At 40.9% G+C, this 15955-nt stretch overlaps 1 protein-coding gene across 1 annotated transcript; it reads left to right on the top strand.

Moving 5' to 3' along the window:
* The first annotated feature begins 295 nt into the window (after positions 1–295).
* LOC141134231 (olfactory receptor 13A1-like) lies at positions 296–1240 on the top strand. The gene has a single exon (XM_073623812.1). The coding sequence runs from the start codon at positions 296–298 to the stop codon at positions 1238–1240; it is 945 nt and encodes a 314-aa protein (XP_073479913.1).
* Positions 1241–15955: the final 14715 nt, after the last annotated feature.

Below are 15955 nucleotides of genomic sequence, written 5' to 3' on the forward strand. Positions count from 1 at the left end.
AGGGCACATTTAAACATGTAGCAGTCCTCTGAAGATATGCCATTGATCTTTTTTATAGAGGACATTTGTCAGACAGTAAGGAGATGTGTATACTTCCATATGGCTGCCTTTGCAGTTGGGGGGGTTTATTGGAGGTTGGTGAAAACAATCTCAACTGCCTGTTTATACTGCCCCTCAACCAAAAGTATTTCATTAGTAATTGAAGAACTGTAATTGTTGTCTTAACTGTTTGGTGATCAAATAATTACTAAGTATACATTTTATTTATTTCAGTTTTCTTTTTGTTTTTAAGGCCATGTATGAAAACAACCAGACCATCTTTACTGAAGTCATCCTCTTGGGATTCCAAAGCTCCAAAGAAACCAGCATTGTTCTTTTCATTTTTCTCCTCATTGTTTATATTTTGACACTTTTTGGAAACCTCTTGATTATCACACTGGTCTACTACAATAAAACCCTCCACATTCCAATGTACTTCTTCCTCATCCAGCTCTCCATATCTGATATTCTGCTAACCACAGATATTGCCCCAAACTTGCTTCACATGTTACTTCATAAGAGTGGAAAAATCTCCTTCACAGGCTGCATTTTCCAGCAATATATTTTTGATGTGATGGAATGTACTGAGTGCCTTCTTCTGACTGTAATGTCTTATGACCGATATTTGGCCATCTGTAACCCTTTGCATTACACTTCTATCATGAATGAGGTGTTTTGCATCAAACTTATCATATGTACTTGGTTGTTGAGCATTGGTGCCATGATGATTAGCTCAATTACAATAGCTTATCTTGATTTTTGTGGTCCAATTATAATTGACCATTTCTTCTGTGATGTCTCACCAGTGTTAAAACTTTCTTGTTCATATACGTTCTTGGCTAAAGTGGCTCAATTTGAAATACTATTGTATAGTGTTCCTTTTATTTTATTACCATTCATAACCATTATAATATCTTATAGTTATATTATTTTTAGCATCTTGAAAATCCCATCCAACACTGGAAAAAAGAAGGCTTTCTCCACCTGCAGCTCTCACTTGACAGTGGTTTGTATATTTTATGTAACACTAATTGTTATTTATGCCTTTCCAGCAAGTGGACAGTCATTGACTATACGCAAATTAGTATCACTGATCTATACAGTGGGGACACCACTGATGAATCCAATCATATACAGCTTGAGAAACAGAGATATAAAGATTGCTTTTGCTAAGTTAAGAAGCGGTTTAGTTCATTTTTAGCAAATTTTTGAATTTAGGTAATACCATTTATTGGCTAACTAAATAGATCTTTGAAACGCTTTTTAAATATAGTGGTCTCTTCTTCAGACAATACCTGATTATTAACGTGGTATAGCACTCTGCTGCCGTTGACCATGGACTTTATACTTCATATAACTTTGTTTTTGATTGCCAGTAAAGTTGACAGTTTTTGGCCCTGTTTTACTAAAACTCTTTTTGCATATGCCTGTGCATGGTTAGTATGTGCACAACCAGTCATGTCTTCACAGTATTTAGTGTGCCTGTGATATGGAGAGGTTTGCACACATTGTAGGCAATGTACATATGGTAAAGAATGATGAATTAAGTGGCAACATTTTGAAAATTCCTGAGTTAGGTGTATTCATCTAAATATTTCCCAAAATAAAACTTTGCATTGCATTGTTATAGAGTCAAATAGGCAAATTTTGATGGTGAGTCATGACCCTCGGGGAGCTGCTAGGCAAGCTAAGGGCATGAAAAAATCAGCACAACTGTTGGGGAGCTTTGCCAACTGATAAAGAAAAATATTTGTTTTATCCTCCACTAATGATTAAATGACAACATTAAGTGAATATACTGTATGCTCTTCTAAAACAATGGTATTGTTGCTCCCCGCATCTCTGGAGTGTCTTGTTGTACAATATAGAGAAACAGTTAAAGTGATTGTAAAGTCCTGTTTTTTTTTTTTTTTTTTTTTAAATAACAAACTTGTTATACTTACCTGCTTGGTTGCAGTGCATTTGCACAGTGCAGCCTGGATCCTCCTCTTCTCAGGTGCCTCTTCGCTGCTCCTGGCCCCTCCCTCCTGTTGAGTGCCCCCACGGCAAACAGCTTGCTATGGGGAACCCAAGCCAAGCTGCAGCTCCGTGTGTAAATTCAGACATGGAGCTGAGGTTCGGCAATGCCCCCTCTCACTCCTGATTGGCTAACTCATTTTGATTGACAGCACCAGGGTCCAATGGTGCCGCTGCTGTATCTCAGCCAATCAGGAGGAGAGTCCCAGGCAGCCGAGGGACTTGTGGACATTGCTGGATAGAGATGGGGCTCAGGTAATTATTAGGGGGGCTGCCACACACAGAAGGCTTTTTATCTTAATGCATAGAATGCATTAAGTTAAAAAAAACCTTCTGCCTTTACAACTTCTTTAATATCCATGTGAGGTATTTGAGAGTCATAGTAAAGCTGGTAAGGTGTTCCAAAATAACAGATATAAATGTCTCTTGTAATTAATGATATTCTGCTTATACAAATTCTTAAGCAACTTATATAATGTGTAAAATGTTTACATTTGGAGGGTCCTAGATGACATCTGGAAAGTCCTCAATCATGGGTAGCTGCTCCTGATGAGTATACCTTCAACGAATCACCACACACTAATCAATCCAGTGCCAGCTCAGGTCACTTACTGTGCATGGTAAAGTAAAAAGCTCCTGATGGCTGCACTCTGAAAATCTGCTTTATTGGTAGTAAAAGACTGAATGACAGGTGGTTAACAGATGGAGCAGAAGACAAACTGGTAGACGCACTTGACACTATTGACAGCGCTTACTCATTTTACTGGAAATAGTGTGAAATGTGTCTACCTATTTGTCCCCTGCTCCATCTTTTAACCACCTGTCATTTGGTCTTTTACTACCAATAAAGCAGATTTTTTTTTGGGGGGGGGGGCAGCTATCTGGAGCTTCTTATCCTACATAACATCTGTCCATGTCTGAAGCTTTAAACCCGCCTCCTTAGGCCAAGAAGTCAGGTGCTTACTTTGTCTAAGGATCATCTAAGGATATAATAAACCTGTGAATGTCTCTGACTGACATCATTGTGACCACACAAATATAAGGTATGTAATTGTGGAAGTCTGTTAATCACTTGTATAGTTTTAAAATAATATGACTTCTTCTCTTCTACTATCATTCTTTACCCCCTTTCCTCTCTCTCCTCTACTACTAACTTTTTCATTTAGTTGTTTGATTGCATAATATTTCAATAAGGAACGTCTGAACTGGAGTGGATAGGTGACACGTAAGGGGATCGCCTTCTAAAGGTGTTCACATGTTTTCTAGGTACACAGTGGAAGGTCCCATTCAGGAGCAGGGGGGTACCCCCATACCCACGCTTTTTGCGTACCCACGCTCCGGATGGTAGTCTAACTGACAACATCACACCCAAAATAAAAGTATTGGACTATCCGATAATATATTTAACTGTTAATGTTGGACATGCTGGGTCTAGGACTTCATTACCCTCATCCCCAAACTACAGGAGAGAAGGGTCCTACAGCCCACAATAGGAGCCACACTACAGACGGGTTCAGCCTGCTTCTCCTCGGAGAGGCGAGTCTGAACTTTTTCTCTATACCTGCTTTCCTATATAACACCACCGTCTCCTCTAGATTTCTACATACGACCTTGGAGTACCCCTTTAAAGTAATGATAACCGACCCAACAAAATTCTCTCCCTCTGTACCAATTGTTTAAATGTCCGACCCTGCAAGTTATAAGTCCTTACTAAATCTTTCTTTGTGTTATATTTTTTTTCTTTGATTCCTATTGCATTATTGTGATTATGATACATATATTCCAGATGCCATCATTTGTAACCAGGTATTGTGATCATAACATGTAAACCCCCTCCTGAACCATACCAGGCCATATTCCCTCAACATGGGGAGGATGCTTTGGGGTCCCCAAAGCACCTTGTCCCCATGTTGATGGGGTCAAGGGCCTCATGCCCACAACCCTTGCCCGGTGTTTGTGGTTGTCTGCGGGCGAGGGGTTTATCGGAATCTGGAATCCCCCTTTAACAAGGGGACCCCCAGATCCCAGCCTCCCCCCTATGTGAATTGGTAATGGGTACATTGTACCCCTACCATTTCACAAAAAAAGTCCATCTCCCGCTGCCCGATGGACCGAAAAAAAAAAAGCCACAACAGGTCCGCCTACATGGGAGGCTTCCCCCTGAGTGACGCTTCTTCTCGGTGACAGCTGTTATATAGCTGAGGTTGGGGCCACCCGTTGACATAAATGGGTGACCCCACCCCCCTCTAATGCCATGTGACATCAGAGGAAGGCGGGGTCACCCATTTACATCACTGAGTGGCTGCATATCCCCACCGTATAATGTTCGATGTACGCTGAATGTCCGAACTACCAAAGTTTGGCCGAACTTATGCTCTGGCTGAACCGTTTGCCCATCCCTAATGGGGTGTGTACAGGGGGTGATGGGGTGAATCTACATTATTACATCATTTTTATTTATTTTATATAATTTTTTTTACACTTTTTTTTATTGACTTATTTCTTTAAATGTTATTGCTCTCACAATGGGTCTAATATGTGCCCTTTCTGATCAGGTGACAGGTACTCTTTATGGAGGCATTGGAAGTCTTTTAGACCCCAATGTCATCCTTGCTATCCAATGCAGCTATTCAAGCGTGAATGGAAATCCCGGCTATTTCCAATGGAGAAGGTTTGCAGGGGATGACATACTCCACCTTCCTCCTCCTGGTAAACCTTAAAGATAACCAAAAACTTGGGTCAAATGTGCCAAATACATTGGTCATCTAAGTGCTGGTATAAACAGACTTGAAATACCCTGGCAAAAAAGATGCAGTTTCTTCATCCCTAACAAAGAGATTATACGTGTGGATGGTTATCGGAACTCACAACTTAAGCCTCGTACACAAGAACAAATTTTCAGACGGGAACTGTGTGAGGACAGGCTGTTGGTGGAAAATCTGACCATTTATACACTCCATAGGAAAATTGTTGTCAGATTTTGTGCGAACAAATGTTGGATGGCAGGCGTTAAAATTTTCCGCGGACAAATGTCTATTGTTGGATTTTCCGAGCGTGTGTTCACCAGTCCGTCGGACAAAAGTCCAAAGTACAAACACGCATGCTCAGAAGCAAGGACGAGCTGGAAGCGGTTGGTCTTGTAAACTAGCGTTCGTAATGGAGATATCGCATTTGTGACGCCGCAAATTCTCTTCTTCTTTAATGGGATAATAATGAAGCTGCTTTGCTGGTGATACTGATGAAGCTATGGCAAACTAATTTTCAAAGGATTTTTTTTCTAGTGATATCGAGAATAATATTATTATGCTTGTTATTTATTTATTTATTTTTTTGGTGCAAGTTACCACTATTATCCCGTAGTTTTTAAGATCAAAGATACAGCTATGTTGATGTCCCTTGTTAATTTTACATTGTATTTTTTCAAATGTAACTGCCCACTCCCAAACTGTCATTTGAAATAAAAGCCATAGCCAAGTATTATTCTACACAATTTTTTTAATGTGCATTAACAAAAGAAAACAAATAAAATTAAACATGCTATCTGCCAATAGAACTTAACCAAAAAGTGCATTCTATGCATCCAAAAATATAGAAAATATACCAAATCTAATCATTATTCAACCAAAAAATAAAATAAAAGCCTCATGCATGTGTTCTGCTTCTTAATATAGGGAGTCAACAACGCCAAGAGTTGGTGAAAGCAGGGGTCCATCATCCAGAGATAATTCCGAAAATCATCTGGATTATTCTCCTGGAGCTCCTGCAGCAAAGGCATATGACATAATTGGTCACGATTAATAAAGCAACCAATTTTTGGTCCAAGAAATCCTCCTGTTCCTGGACTGGACTTGGGTCAAAGCAATAACTCCAAGGCCAATAATAAATAACGCATTACCTCCTCCAATTCTGCAACATGGCTGGTTGACAAATGGCCATTCAGAAACTAACTGAAAAGCGTGAAATGAAAAGCGCAAATCAACACTTACCAAACTCCTACTAACAGAAAATTAGCAGAAGGAGCCCAAGGGGTGGTGCTAAAGAGCTCAAAAACCACATAGTACGTCACTACGTTTGTGTTTGTTGGCCGACATTTTCTTGCCGTTTGTATGCAAGACAAGTTCCTGGCCAATGCCCTTCGGACAAAAGTCAGAGGTTTTGACTGTGGAAAATCTGATCATGTGTACGAGTCTTTAGACTCAGAGCTCAAGAAAATAATACCCTCAAACTTTTCAGGAATTAGCAGAACTGGTTTCCCAACCAGTTCTATTGGGTTGAAGTCAGGACTGTGCAGGCCAGTCAAGTTACTCTACCCCAAACTCGCTCATCCATGTCTTTATGGATCTTGTTTGTGCGCTGGTGTGAAGTCATGTTGGAACAGGAAGGGGCCATCTCCAAATTGTTCCCACAAAGTTGGGAGCATGAAATTGTCCAAAATGTCTTGGTATGCAGACACCTTAGTGCCCTGTACACATGGTCAGACATTGATCGGACATTCCGACAACAAAATCCATGGATTGGCTCAAACTTGTCTTGCATACACACGGTCACACAAAGTTGTTGGAAAATCTGATCATTCTGAACCTGGTGACGTAAAACACGTACGTCGGGACTATAAACGGGGCAGTAGCCAATAGCTTTCATCTCTTAATTTATTCTGAGTAGGGATGAGCCGAACACCCCCCTGTTCGGTTCGCACCAGAACATGCGAACAGGAAAAAAGTTCGCTCGAACACGCGAACACCGTTAAAGTCTATGGGACACGAACATGAATAATCAAAAGTGCTAATTTTAAAGGCTTATATGCAAGTTATTGTCATAAAAAGTGTTTGGGGACCTGGGTCCTGCCCCAGGGGACATGGATCAATGCAAAAAAAAGTTTTAAAAACGGCCGTTTTTTCAGGAGCAGTGATTTTAATAATGCTTAAAGTCAAACAATAAAAGTGTAATATCCCTTTAAATTTCGTACCTGGGGGGTGTCTATAGTATGCCTGTAAAGGGGCGCATGTTTCCTGTGTTTAGAACAGTCTGACAGCAAAATGACATTTGGAAGGAAAAAACACATTTAAAACTACCCGCGGCTATTGCATTGCCGACAATACACATAGAAGTTCATTGATAAAAACGGCATGGGAATTCCCCCCAGGGAAACCCCGAACCAAAATTAAAAAAAAAAAAATGACGTGGGGGGGTCCCCCTAAATTCCATACCAGGCCCTTCAGGTCTGGTATGGATATTAAGGGGAACCCCGGCCAAAATTTAAAAAAAAAATGACGTGGGGTTCCCCCTAAATTCCATACCAGACCCTTATCCGAGCACGCAACCTGGCAGGCCGCAGGAAAAGAGGGGGGGACGAGAGTGCGGCCCCCCCCCCTCCTGAACCGTACCAGGCCACATGCCCTCAACATTGGGAGGGTGCTTTGGGGTAGCCCCCCAAAACACCTTGTCCCCATGTTGATGAGGACAAGGGCCTCATCCCCACAACCATGGCTGGTGGTTGTGGGGGTCTGCGGGCGGGGGGCTTATCGGAATCTGGAAGCCCCCTTTAACAAGGGGACCCCCAGATCCCGGCCCCCCCCCTGTGTGAAATGGTAAGGGGGTACTTACCCCTACCATTTCACTAAAAAACTGTCAAAATAGTTAAAAATGACAAGAGACAGTTTTTGACAATTCCTTTATTTAAATGCTTCTTCTATCTTCCTTCATCTTCTTCTTCTTCTGGTTCTTCTGACTCTTCTGGTTCTTCCTCCGGCGTTCTCGTCCAGCATCTTCTCCGCGGCGTCTTCTATCTTCTTCTCCTCGGGCCGCTCCGCACCCATGGCATGAGGGGAGGCTCCCGCTCTTCTCTTCATCTTCTTCTTCATCCTCTTCTCTTCTTCATCTTCTTCATCTTCATCTTCTCTTCTTTTCTTCTGCGGGCCGCTCCGCACCCATGCTGGCATGGAGGGAGGCTCCCGCTGTGTGACGGCGTCTCTTCGTCTGACGGTTCTTAAATAACGGGGGGCGGGGCCACCCGGTGACCCCGCCCCCCTCTGACGCACGGTGACTTGACGGGACTTCCCTGTGACGTCACGGGGAATGCCACAGGGAAGTCCCGTCATGTCCCGTGCGTCAGAGGGGGGCGGGGTCACCGGGTGGCCCCGCCCCCCGTTATTTAAGAACCGTCAGACGAGGAGACGCCGTCACACAGCGGGAGCCTCCCTCCATGCATGGATGCGGAGCGGCCCGCAGAAGAAAAGAAGAGAAGATGAAGATGAAGAAGATGAAGAAGAGAAGAGGATGAAGAAGAAGATGAAGAGAAGAGCGGGAGCCTCCCCTCATGCCATGGGTGCGGAGCGGCCCGAGGAGAAGAAGATAGAAGACGCCGCGGAGAAGATGCTGGACGAGAACGCCGGAGGAAGAACCAGAAGAGCCAGAAGAACCAGAAGAAGATGAAGGAAGATAGAAGAAGCATTTAAATAAAGGAATTGTCAAAAACTGTCTCTTGTCATTTTTAACTATTTTGACAGTTTTTTAGTGAAATGGTAGGGGTAAGTACCCCCTTACCATTTCACACAGGGGGGGGGCCGGGATCTGGGGGTCCCCTTGTTAAAGGGGGCTTCCAGATTCCGATAAGCCCCCCGCCCGCAGACCCCCACAACCACCGGCCACGGTTGTGGGGATGAGGCCCTTGTCCTCATCAACATGGGGACAAGGTGTTTTGGGGGGCTACCCCAAAGCACCCTCCCAATGTTGAGGGCATGTGGCCTGGTACGGTTCAGGAGGGGGGGGCCGCACTCTCGTCCCCCCCTCTTTTCCTGCGGCCTGCCAGGTTGCGTGCTCGGATAAGGGTCTGGTATGGATTTTTGGGGGAACCCCACGCCGTTTTTTTTTTTTTTTTTTGGCGCGGGGTTCCCCTTAAAATCCATACCAGACCTGAAGGGTCTGGTATGGAATTTAGGGGGAACCCCACGTCATTTTTTTTTTTTAATTTTGGCCGGGGTTCCCCTTAATATCCATACCAGACCTGAAGGGCCTGGTATGGAATTTAGGGGGACCCCCCCACGTCATTTTTTTTTTTTTTAATTTTGGTTCGGGGTTTCCCTGGGGGGAATTCCCATGCCGTTTTTATCAATGAACTTCTATGTGTATTGTCGGCAATGCAATAGCCGCGGGTAGTTTTAAATGTGTTTTTTCCTTCCAAATGTCATTTTGCTGTCAGACTGTTCTAAACACGAGAAACATGCGCCCCTTTACAGGCATACTATAGACACCCCCCAGGTACGAAATTTAAAGGGATATTACACTTTTATTGTTTGACTTTAAGCATTATTAAAATCACTGCTCCTGAAAAAACGTCCGTTTTTAAAACTTTTTTTTGCATTGATCCATGTCCCCTGGGGCAGGACCCGGGTCCCCAAACACTTTTTATGACAATAACTTGCATATAAGCCTTTAAAATTAGCACTTTTGATTTCTCCCATAGACTTTTAAAGGGTGTTCCGCGGCATTCGAATTTGCCGCGAACACCCCAAATTGTTCGGTGTTCGGCGAACTTGCGAACAGCTAATGTTCGAGTCGAACATAAGTTCGACTCGAACTCGAAGCTCATCCCTAATTCTGAGCATGTCGTTAGATTTGTGTACACACGATCTGAATGGGAAATGTGTGATGGAGTCCACACACGGTCGGAATTTCCGACAACAAGGTCCTATCACACATTTTCCGTTGGAAAATCCGACCGTGTGTACAGGGCATAAGAGTTACTTACTTAGTTATTTTTTACTAAATAAATGAAAAAAAGAAGAGAATTTTGAAAATGTGCATTGTTCTTTGTTTCTGTTGTTTCATTTTACATTTAGGCCAACATTTATGCTACTACATTTCTTTGGTAAAGTTAACCCAAATAAGTGTATATTATTTAGTTTGTGTGAAAGTTTTAGAGTCTACAAACTATGGTACATATAATTAATAATTAATCAGATGTACTGACGGTCTATCTGATTTCTTGTGGCCCTAGAATGCCAGGACAGTACAAATACCCCAAATACAAATTTACTTTTTGTACAAATACAAATATACTTTTTGAAAAGAAGATAACTCAAGGGATTTATTAAGGAAGCATGGAAAATTTTTTGAAGTTGTAATTTTTTCCCACAATTTTTTTAAATATGAAGAAATTAAATAAAATATTTTTTTTTCACAAAATTGTCATATTAACAAAGTATTTCTCACACACAGCATAGGCATGCTTGCAATTACAAACCAAACACATTCTGCTACTCCTCCTGAGTAAAGGAGATACCACATGTGTGAAACTATTTCACTGCCTGGCCACATAGAGGGGTCCAAAATCCAGGAAGCACTTTTGGTCTTTCAAGGAACATAAATTACACATACTGTAAAATATGCATTACATTTTCTGACTACCTATCACACTTTTGAAGGCCGTGAAGCACCAGGACAATGGAAACACCCCCAAAATGACAACATTTTGGAAAGCAAACACACCAAAGTATTTTCTTTGAGGCATGTTGAGTATGGCATGTCCTTTTTTGCCATAGGTTTTTGAAAAATGTGGAAAGAAAACGAAAAACATATTTTTTACACAAAGTTGTCAATTTATAAAATGTTTCTAACACACAGCTTGGACATACCAAGAAATACACCCTGAAATTCATTTTGCTACTCCTCCTGAGTATGGTGATACCACATGTGTGAGACTTTTTCACAACCTAACAGCATAGAGAGGCCCAAAATCCAAGGAGATACTTCAGGCATTCTAGGGGCATACAGTAAATTACACATCCAACTTTCTGACTACCTATCTCATTTTTGGAGGCCCTGAAGCACAAAGACAATGGAAACACCAACCAAATGACCACATTTTAGACAGCAAACACCCCAAAGTATTTTCTAAGAGGCATAGTGAGTCTTTTGAACGTGTCTTTTTTTGCCACAGGTTTTTGGAAAATGTGGAAAGATTTTTTTTTTGTTAACACAAGGTTTTCAATCTATAAAATATTTCTAACACAAAACATGGACATACTTAGAATTACACCCCAAAATACATTCTGCTACTCTTTGGAAGTATAGGGATACCACATGTGTTAGAACTTTTCAATGTCTGGACTGATTATTTAACCAAAATGGCAACCTATGCAACACAAAAATCAATCAACGCTGTATACAAAACAATGTACTATAATGGTGGTCAGAGATTATGCTGTAGCATAGTGTAGCTTCATCACCTACAGCAGTTCCTGTTCCTAAAAGCCAAGCAGGCCTAACCTAGTGGTACATGACTGCCCCCCATAGCACAGTGCTTCTGTATGTTCACTGGCCAGGAAGTACAAGAGGCAAAAAGTACAAGGTAGTGCAGTTGTCCACTGAGGAGGACGAGTGGGACCAGTATCTCACAAGAATGTAGCCAGTGATGTGTCATTATTGGTGCCAGGCAGAGACATGAAACCAGTCAAAGCATTGGCCCAGGCAGCAGGAAGAGACATGATCAGCAACAGTCAAAGGAATTGTCCAGGCAGCAGGAAGAGACATGGTCAGCAACAGTCAAAGGAATTGTCCAGGCAGCAGGCAGAGATATGGTCAGCAACAGCCAAAGGAATTTTCCAGGCAGCAGTCAGAGACATGGTAAACACAGCCAAAGGATTGGTCCAGGAAGCATGCTGAAACATGGTTCATAGACAGACCAGTGCCAGTACAGGCAGCGTGCTGAAACATGGTCCATAAACAGTCAAGGGTCAGTTCAGGCAGCAGGCAGGAACATGGTCCATAAATAATCCTGTGTCAGTACAGGCAGAGACATGGTTAGGGAAAACAAGTGTATAGGTGCTTCAACCTTCCCATATAAAAGCTCCGCCCGGTGCTCAGGCTGCTGATACTGCCAACGTACCAGAATAAAGGAAAGGGATGGTCGGCACTCAGGATGACATCCAAAATAGTATTCCTTTATTAAATACATGTACAGAGTTATAAAACAGTCTATGTGTTTCGGATTTATGCCAGGTTTTCCCTTTTGCATTTTTAATTCCCCTGTGTTGGTTAATCATGTGACTTTTGTATATTAAGTGTTACTTATTTTGTTTTTTATCAGCCATGACTATGAACTAACGTCCAAAACGAGCGGGCTGTATTTAATGAAGTAAGGATGCAGCACTAATAAAAATGATATATATAAATCCTAAAAGAGTGATGGTGAAAAACTCTCAAAAAATAAAAAATGAAACACTAGAGCAACTAACACACCAAAAGTGACTAAGGGTTATAGTCCAACTAATTCTGCCACAAAAAAACACAAAATTATTAATTGAAAATAAAAATAAGTAAAAAATGAAAATGAGGGTAATGGTGAAAAAAAACCTTATATAGAAATCTAAGGCAGATATCACAAAAAAATCATGGCAAATTTTAAATAAATGAAAAATGAAGAACAGTGAAAAAATGTCATAAACCAATCACTAGAAAGGAAAATAAACACAAAAATCCCAAATACAAATAGTGCAAAAAATAGTCCCAATTTCAAATGGTGCAAAGGAAATTCCAACCAACAAAAAAGTCCATATATAATGTGAAGGTGATGCTCCAAAAAGAAATATGGTGAAAGACAAGTCCAGCATCCAAGGTAGTTCACACCCAAGTGAGAATTGAGGCTCCTTACCAAATATAGATGACCACCATACAGGTAGTCTCACCAGGCATAAGGGAAATTCAGGTCTCCCACTAACCTATACTGACATCCGCAGTTGAAGCTGAGATTGTGGTACTCAGCAAACAAAAACAAAGAATGCTCCCATAGTGTAATAGTTCAGGCAGTGTAATTTAATATGTTGAATATATTGCACTTACAAGATGTTTCATCCTTTAAAAGCATAACAGGAGTGGTGTATCAAGGTAAAGATTGTGGCGTGATATCTGTCTTAGTTTTCTATACGAGTTTTTTTTTCACCATTACCTTCATTTTCATTTTTTACTTATTTTTATTTTCAATTAATAATTTTGTGTTTTTGTTGTGTCAGAATTAGTTGGACTATCACCCTTAGTCACTTTTTGTGTGTTAGTTGCTCTAGTTTTTTTTGTATTTAATAAAGGAATACTACTTTGGATGTCATCCTGAGTGCCCACCATCCCTTTCCTTATTCAAAGACATGGTCAGCACAGTTAAAGTATTGGTCCAGACAGCAGGCTAGAACATGGCCCATAAACAGGCCGAGGTCAGTTCAGATGGCAGGCAGAGGCATGATTAATGAATAGATCAAGGTCAGTTCAGGCAACAGGCAGAGGCATGGATGGTGGAACTGCCCCTGCACCACTAGAATATGGTTGGAAATTGCTAATTTTGTTACTTCCATTACCATTTTGTAAACATTCCATTTAGACCCCCCCCCCCGACAGTCCTGCTAGGCATCAAAAGTTCTTTATGGCCTACCAACCTTAAAACAGATACTGCTCATATTTTTATAGTGGTGAGTTCGGCCATTGCTAGAAAATGGAAATCCTCTCACCCTACCCCGCTTTTAGAGGTTATCTCTATCCTAAATGGTCACTGCTACTTTGAATGCATGTATGCTAAAGCCCATTTTCAAATTACCAGATTCGTAGCTAACTGGAATCCGTATCTTTCTGACTCCAGGATCACGGCCCTGCTTAGATAATAATTTTATGCTTCCTTAATTTCCCTGTGTGTTGCCTTTTTTTATCTTCATGAAACTTTAGCCATGCCTTTTAGGCTGTTTAATTTCATACCTTTATCTTAACCATAGATCATTACAATGTGTTGAACCCCTGTTATTTGACACCCCTCCAATGTCTTGTTTACAATCATCTGATGAATACTGCTTTGTTTGTCTCTTTAGGCCTCATGTACACTGCTGGCAAACGGACGTTCAGAGGCAGTTGCCCCTGAACTCATCCAATGTTATCTTATGTGTACATGTACACAGGCTCGTTTAATGTCGTTTTTAGGCAGTTGCATTTATAGGCTTTCCTTTGATGGCAAAAAAAGGAGTTCAGACACTGAAGTTTCCGACGCCAAATGCGGCTAAACACAGTAACTTGATTCTAAACGCAAATGCAGCTAAATGCGGCATGTAAACGTGGCAAAATAGATGTTTTAAACGTGGGTTACAAAAAATCCCATGTCTTTCAAAAAATAATGTCCCAAAATGTGCAAAAAATATGGTTCGGGGGGTCACATACTCACTGCCTACCTCATTGCTGGCCAGTCGGGCTGTATGCTTAGCCAAGAGTCTGAGCTTGGGGTGTCTACTTTCCAAAATGGGTCATTTGTGGGGGTTTTGAGCTATCTTGACATTTCAGGGCCTCCGAAGCTGTGATAGGTAGTGAGGAAGTGAAATCACCATTTTACACCCTTAGAAAGCCTGAAGGCAGTGATTTGTTTTCGGGGTCCTGTACATGGCTAGGCTCCAAAAAAGTCTCACACATGTGGTATCCCCGTACTCAGGAGAAGCAGTAGAATGTATTTTGGGGTGTAATTTCACATATGCCCATGGCATGTTTGAGCAATAGATCATTTAGTGACAACTTTGTGAAAAATAAAGAACAATAATTTTCCCACAACTTGTGGCAAAATATAAAATATTCCATGGACTCAACATTGCCTCTCATCAAATGGCTTGGGTGTCTACTTTCTAAAATGGGGTCACTTGGAGGGGTTTTGTGCTATCTTGGCATTTTATGACCTTTAAAACAGCAATAGGTAGTGAGGAGTGAAATAAAAAATTTACACCCTTAGAAATCCTGGAGGCAGTGATTGGTTTTCAGGGTCCTGTACACGGCTAGGCTACCAAAAGTCTCACACATGAGGTATCTCCATACTAAGGAGAAAAAGAAGAATGTATTTTGGGGTGTAATTCCACATATAACCATGCAATGTTTGAAAAATATATTATTTAGTGACAACTTTGTGCAAAAAAAAAGTGTAATTTTCCCGAAACTTGTGGCAAAATATAAAATATTCCATGGACTCAACATGGCTATCAGCAAATATCTTGCAGTGTCTACTTTCAAAAAAGAGGTCATTTGGAGGGGGTTGAACTGTCCTGCCATTTTATGCACAACATTTAGAAGCTTATGTCACACATCGCCCACTCTTCTAACCAATCAAAGATAAAGCCCTTTCTGACACTTTTTGTTTACATGAAAAAATATTATTTTTTTGGAAGAAAATGACTTTGAACCCCCGAACAGTATATATATATATTTTTTTTAAAAGGCCCTACAGATTAAAATGGAGGGTGTTGCACTTTTTTCACACAGTATTTGTGCAGCGATTTTCCAAAAGCAATTTTTTGGGAAAAAACACACTTTTTTAATTTTACTGCACTAAAACACATTATATTGCCCAAATATTTAATGAAATAAAAAAGATGATCTTATGCTGAGTATATGGATACCAAACAAGACATGCTTTAAAATTGCGCACAAACATGCAGCAGTGACAAACTACATACATTTTTAAAAGCCTTTAAAAGCCTTTACAGGTTACCATTTTAGATTTACAGAGAGATTTACAGCTAAAATTACTGCCCTCAATCTGACCTTTGCGGTGATACCTCTCATGCATGGTGCAATTGCTGTTTACATATGTTCACCTTTGCACGTGAGCATGGGGGGACAGGGGTGCTTATTTTGTATTATTATTTATTTTGCTCTTTTATTATATTTTTAAACTGTTCCTTTCATTTTTATTTTTTTTTATAATTTTATTGTTATCTCCGGAAATGTAAATATCCCCTATGATAGCAATAGGTAGTGAAAGGTACTCTTTTTTGAAAAAAATTGGGGTCTATTAGACCCTAGATCTCTCCTCTGCCCTCAAAGCATCTTACCACACCAAGATTGGTGTGATAAAATGCTTTGCCAATTTCCCATTGGCACTGTTTATATC

The sequence above is a fragment of the Aquarana catesbeiana genome, linkage group LG03 (assembly GCF_042186555.1).
Source record: "Aquarana catesbeiana isolate 2022-GZ linkage group LG03, ASM4218655v1, whole genome shotgun sequence".
In the NCBI taxonomy this organism is placed as follows: Eukaryota; Metazoa; Chordata; class Amphibia; order Anura; family Ranidae; genus Aquarana; species Aquarana catesbeiana.

Coding starts and splice junctions, on each gene's coding strand:
- LOC141134231 (XM_073623812.1), top strand. CDS start 296: ATGTATGAAAACAACCAGACCATCTTTACTGAAGTCATCCTCTTGGGA.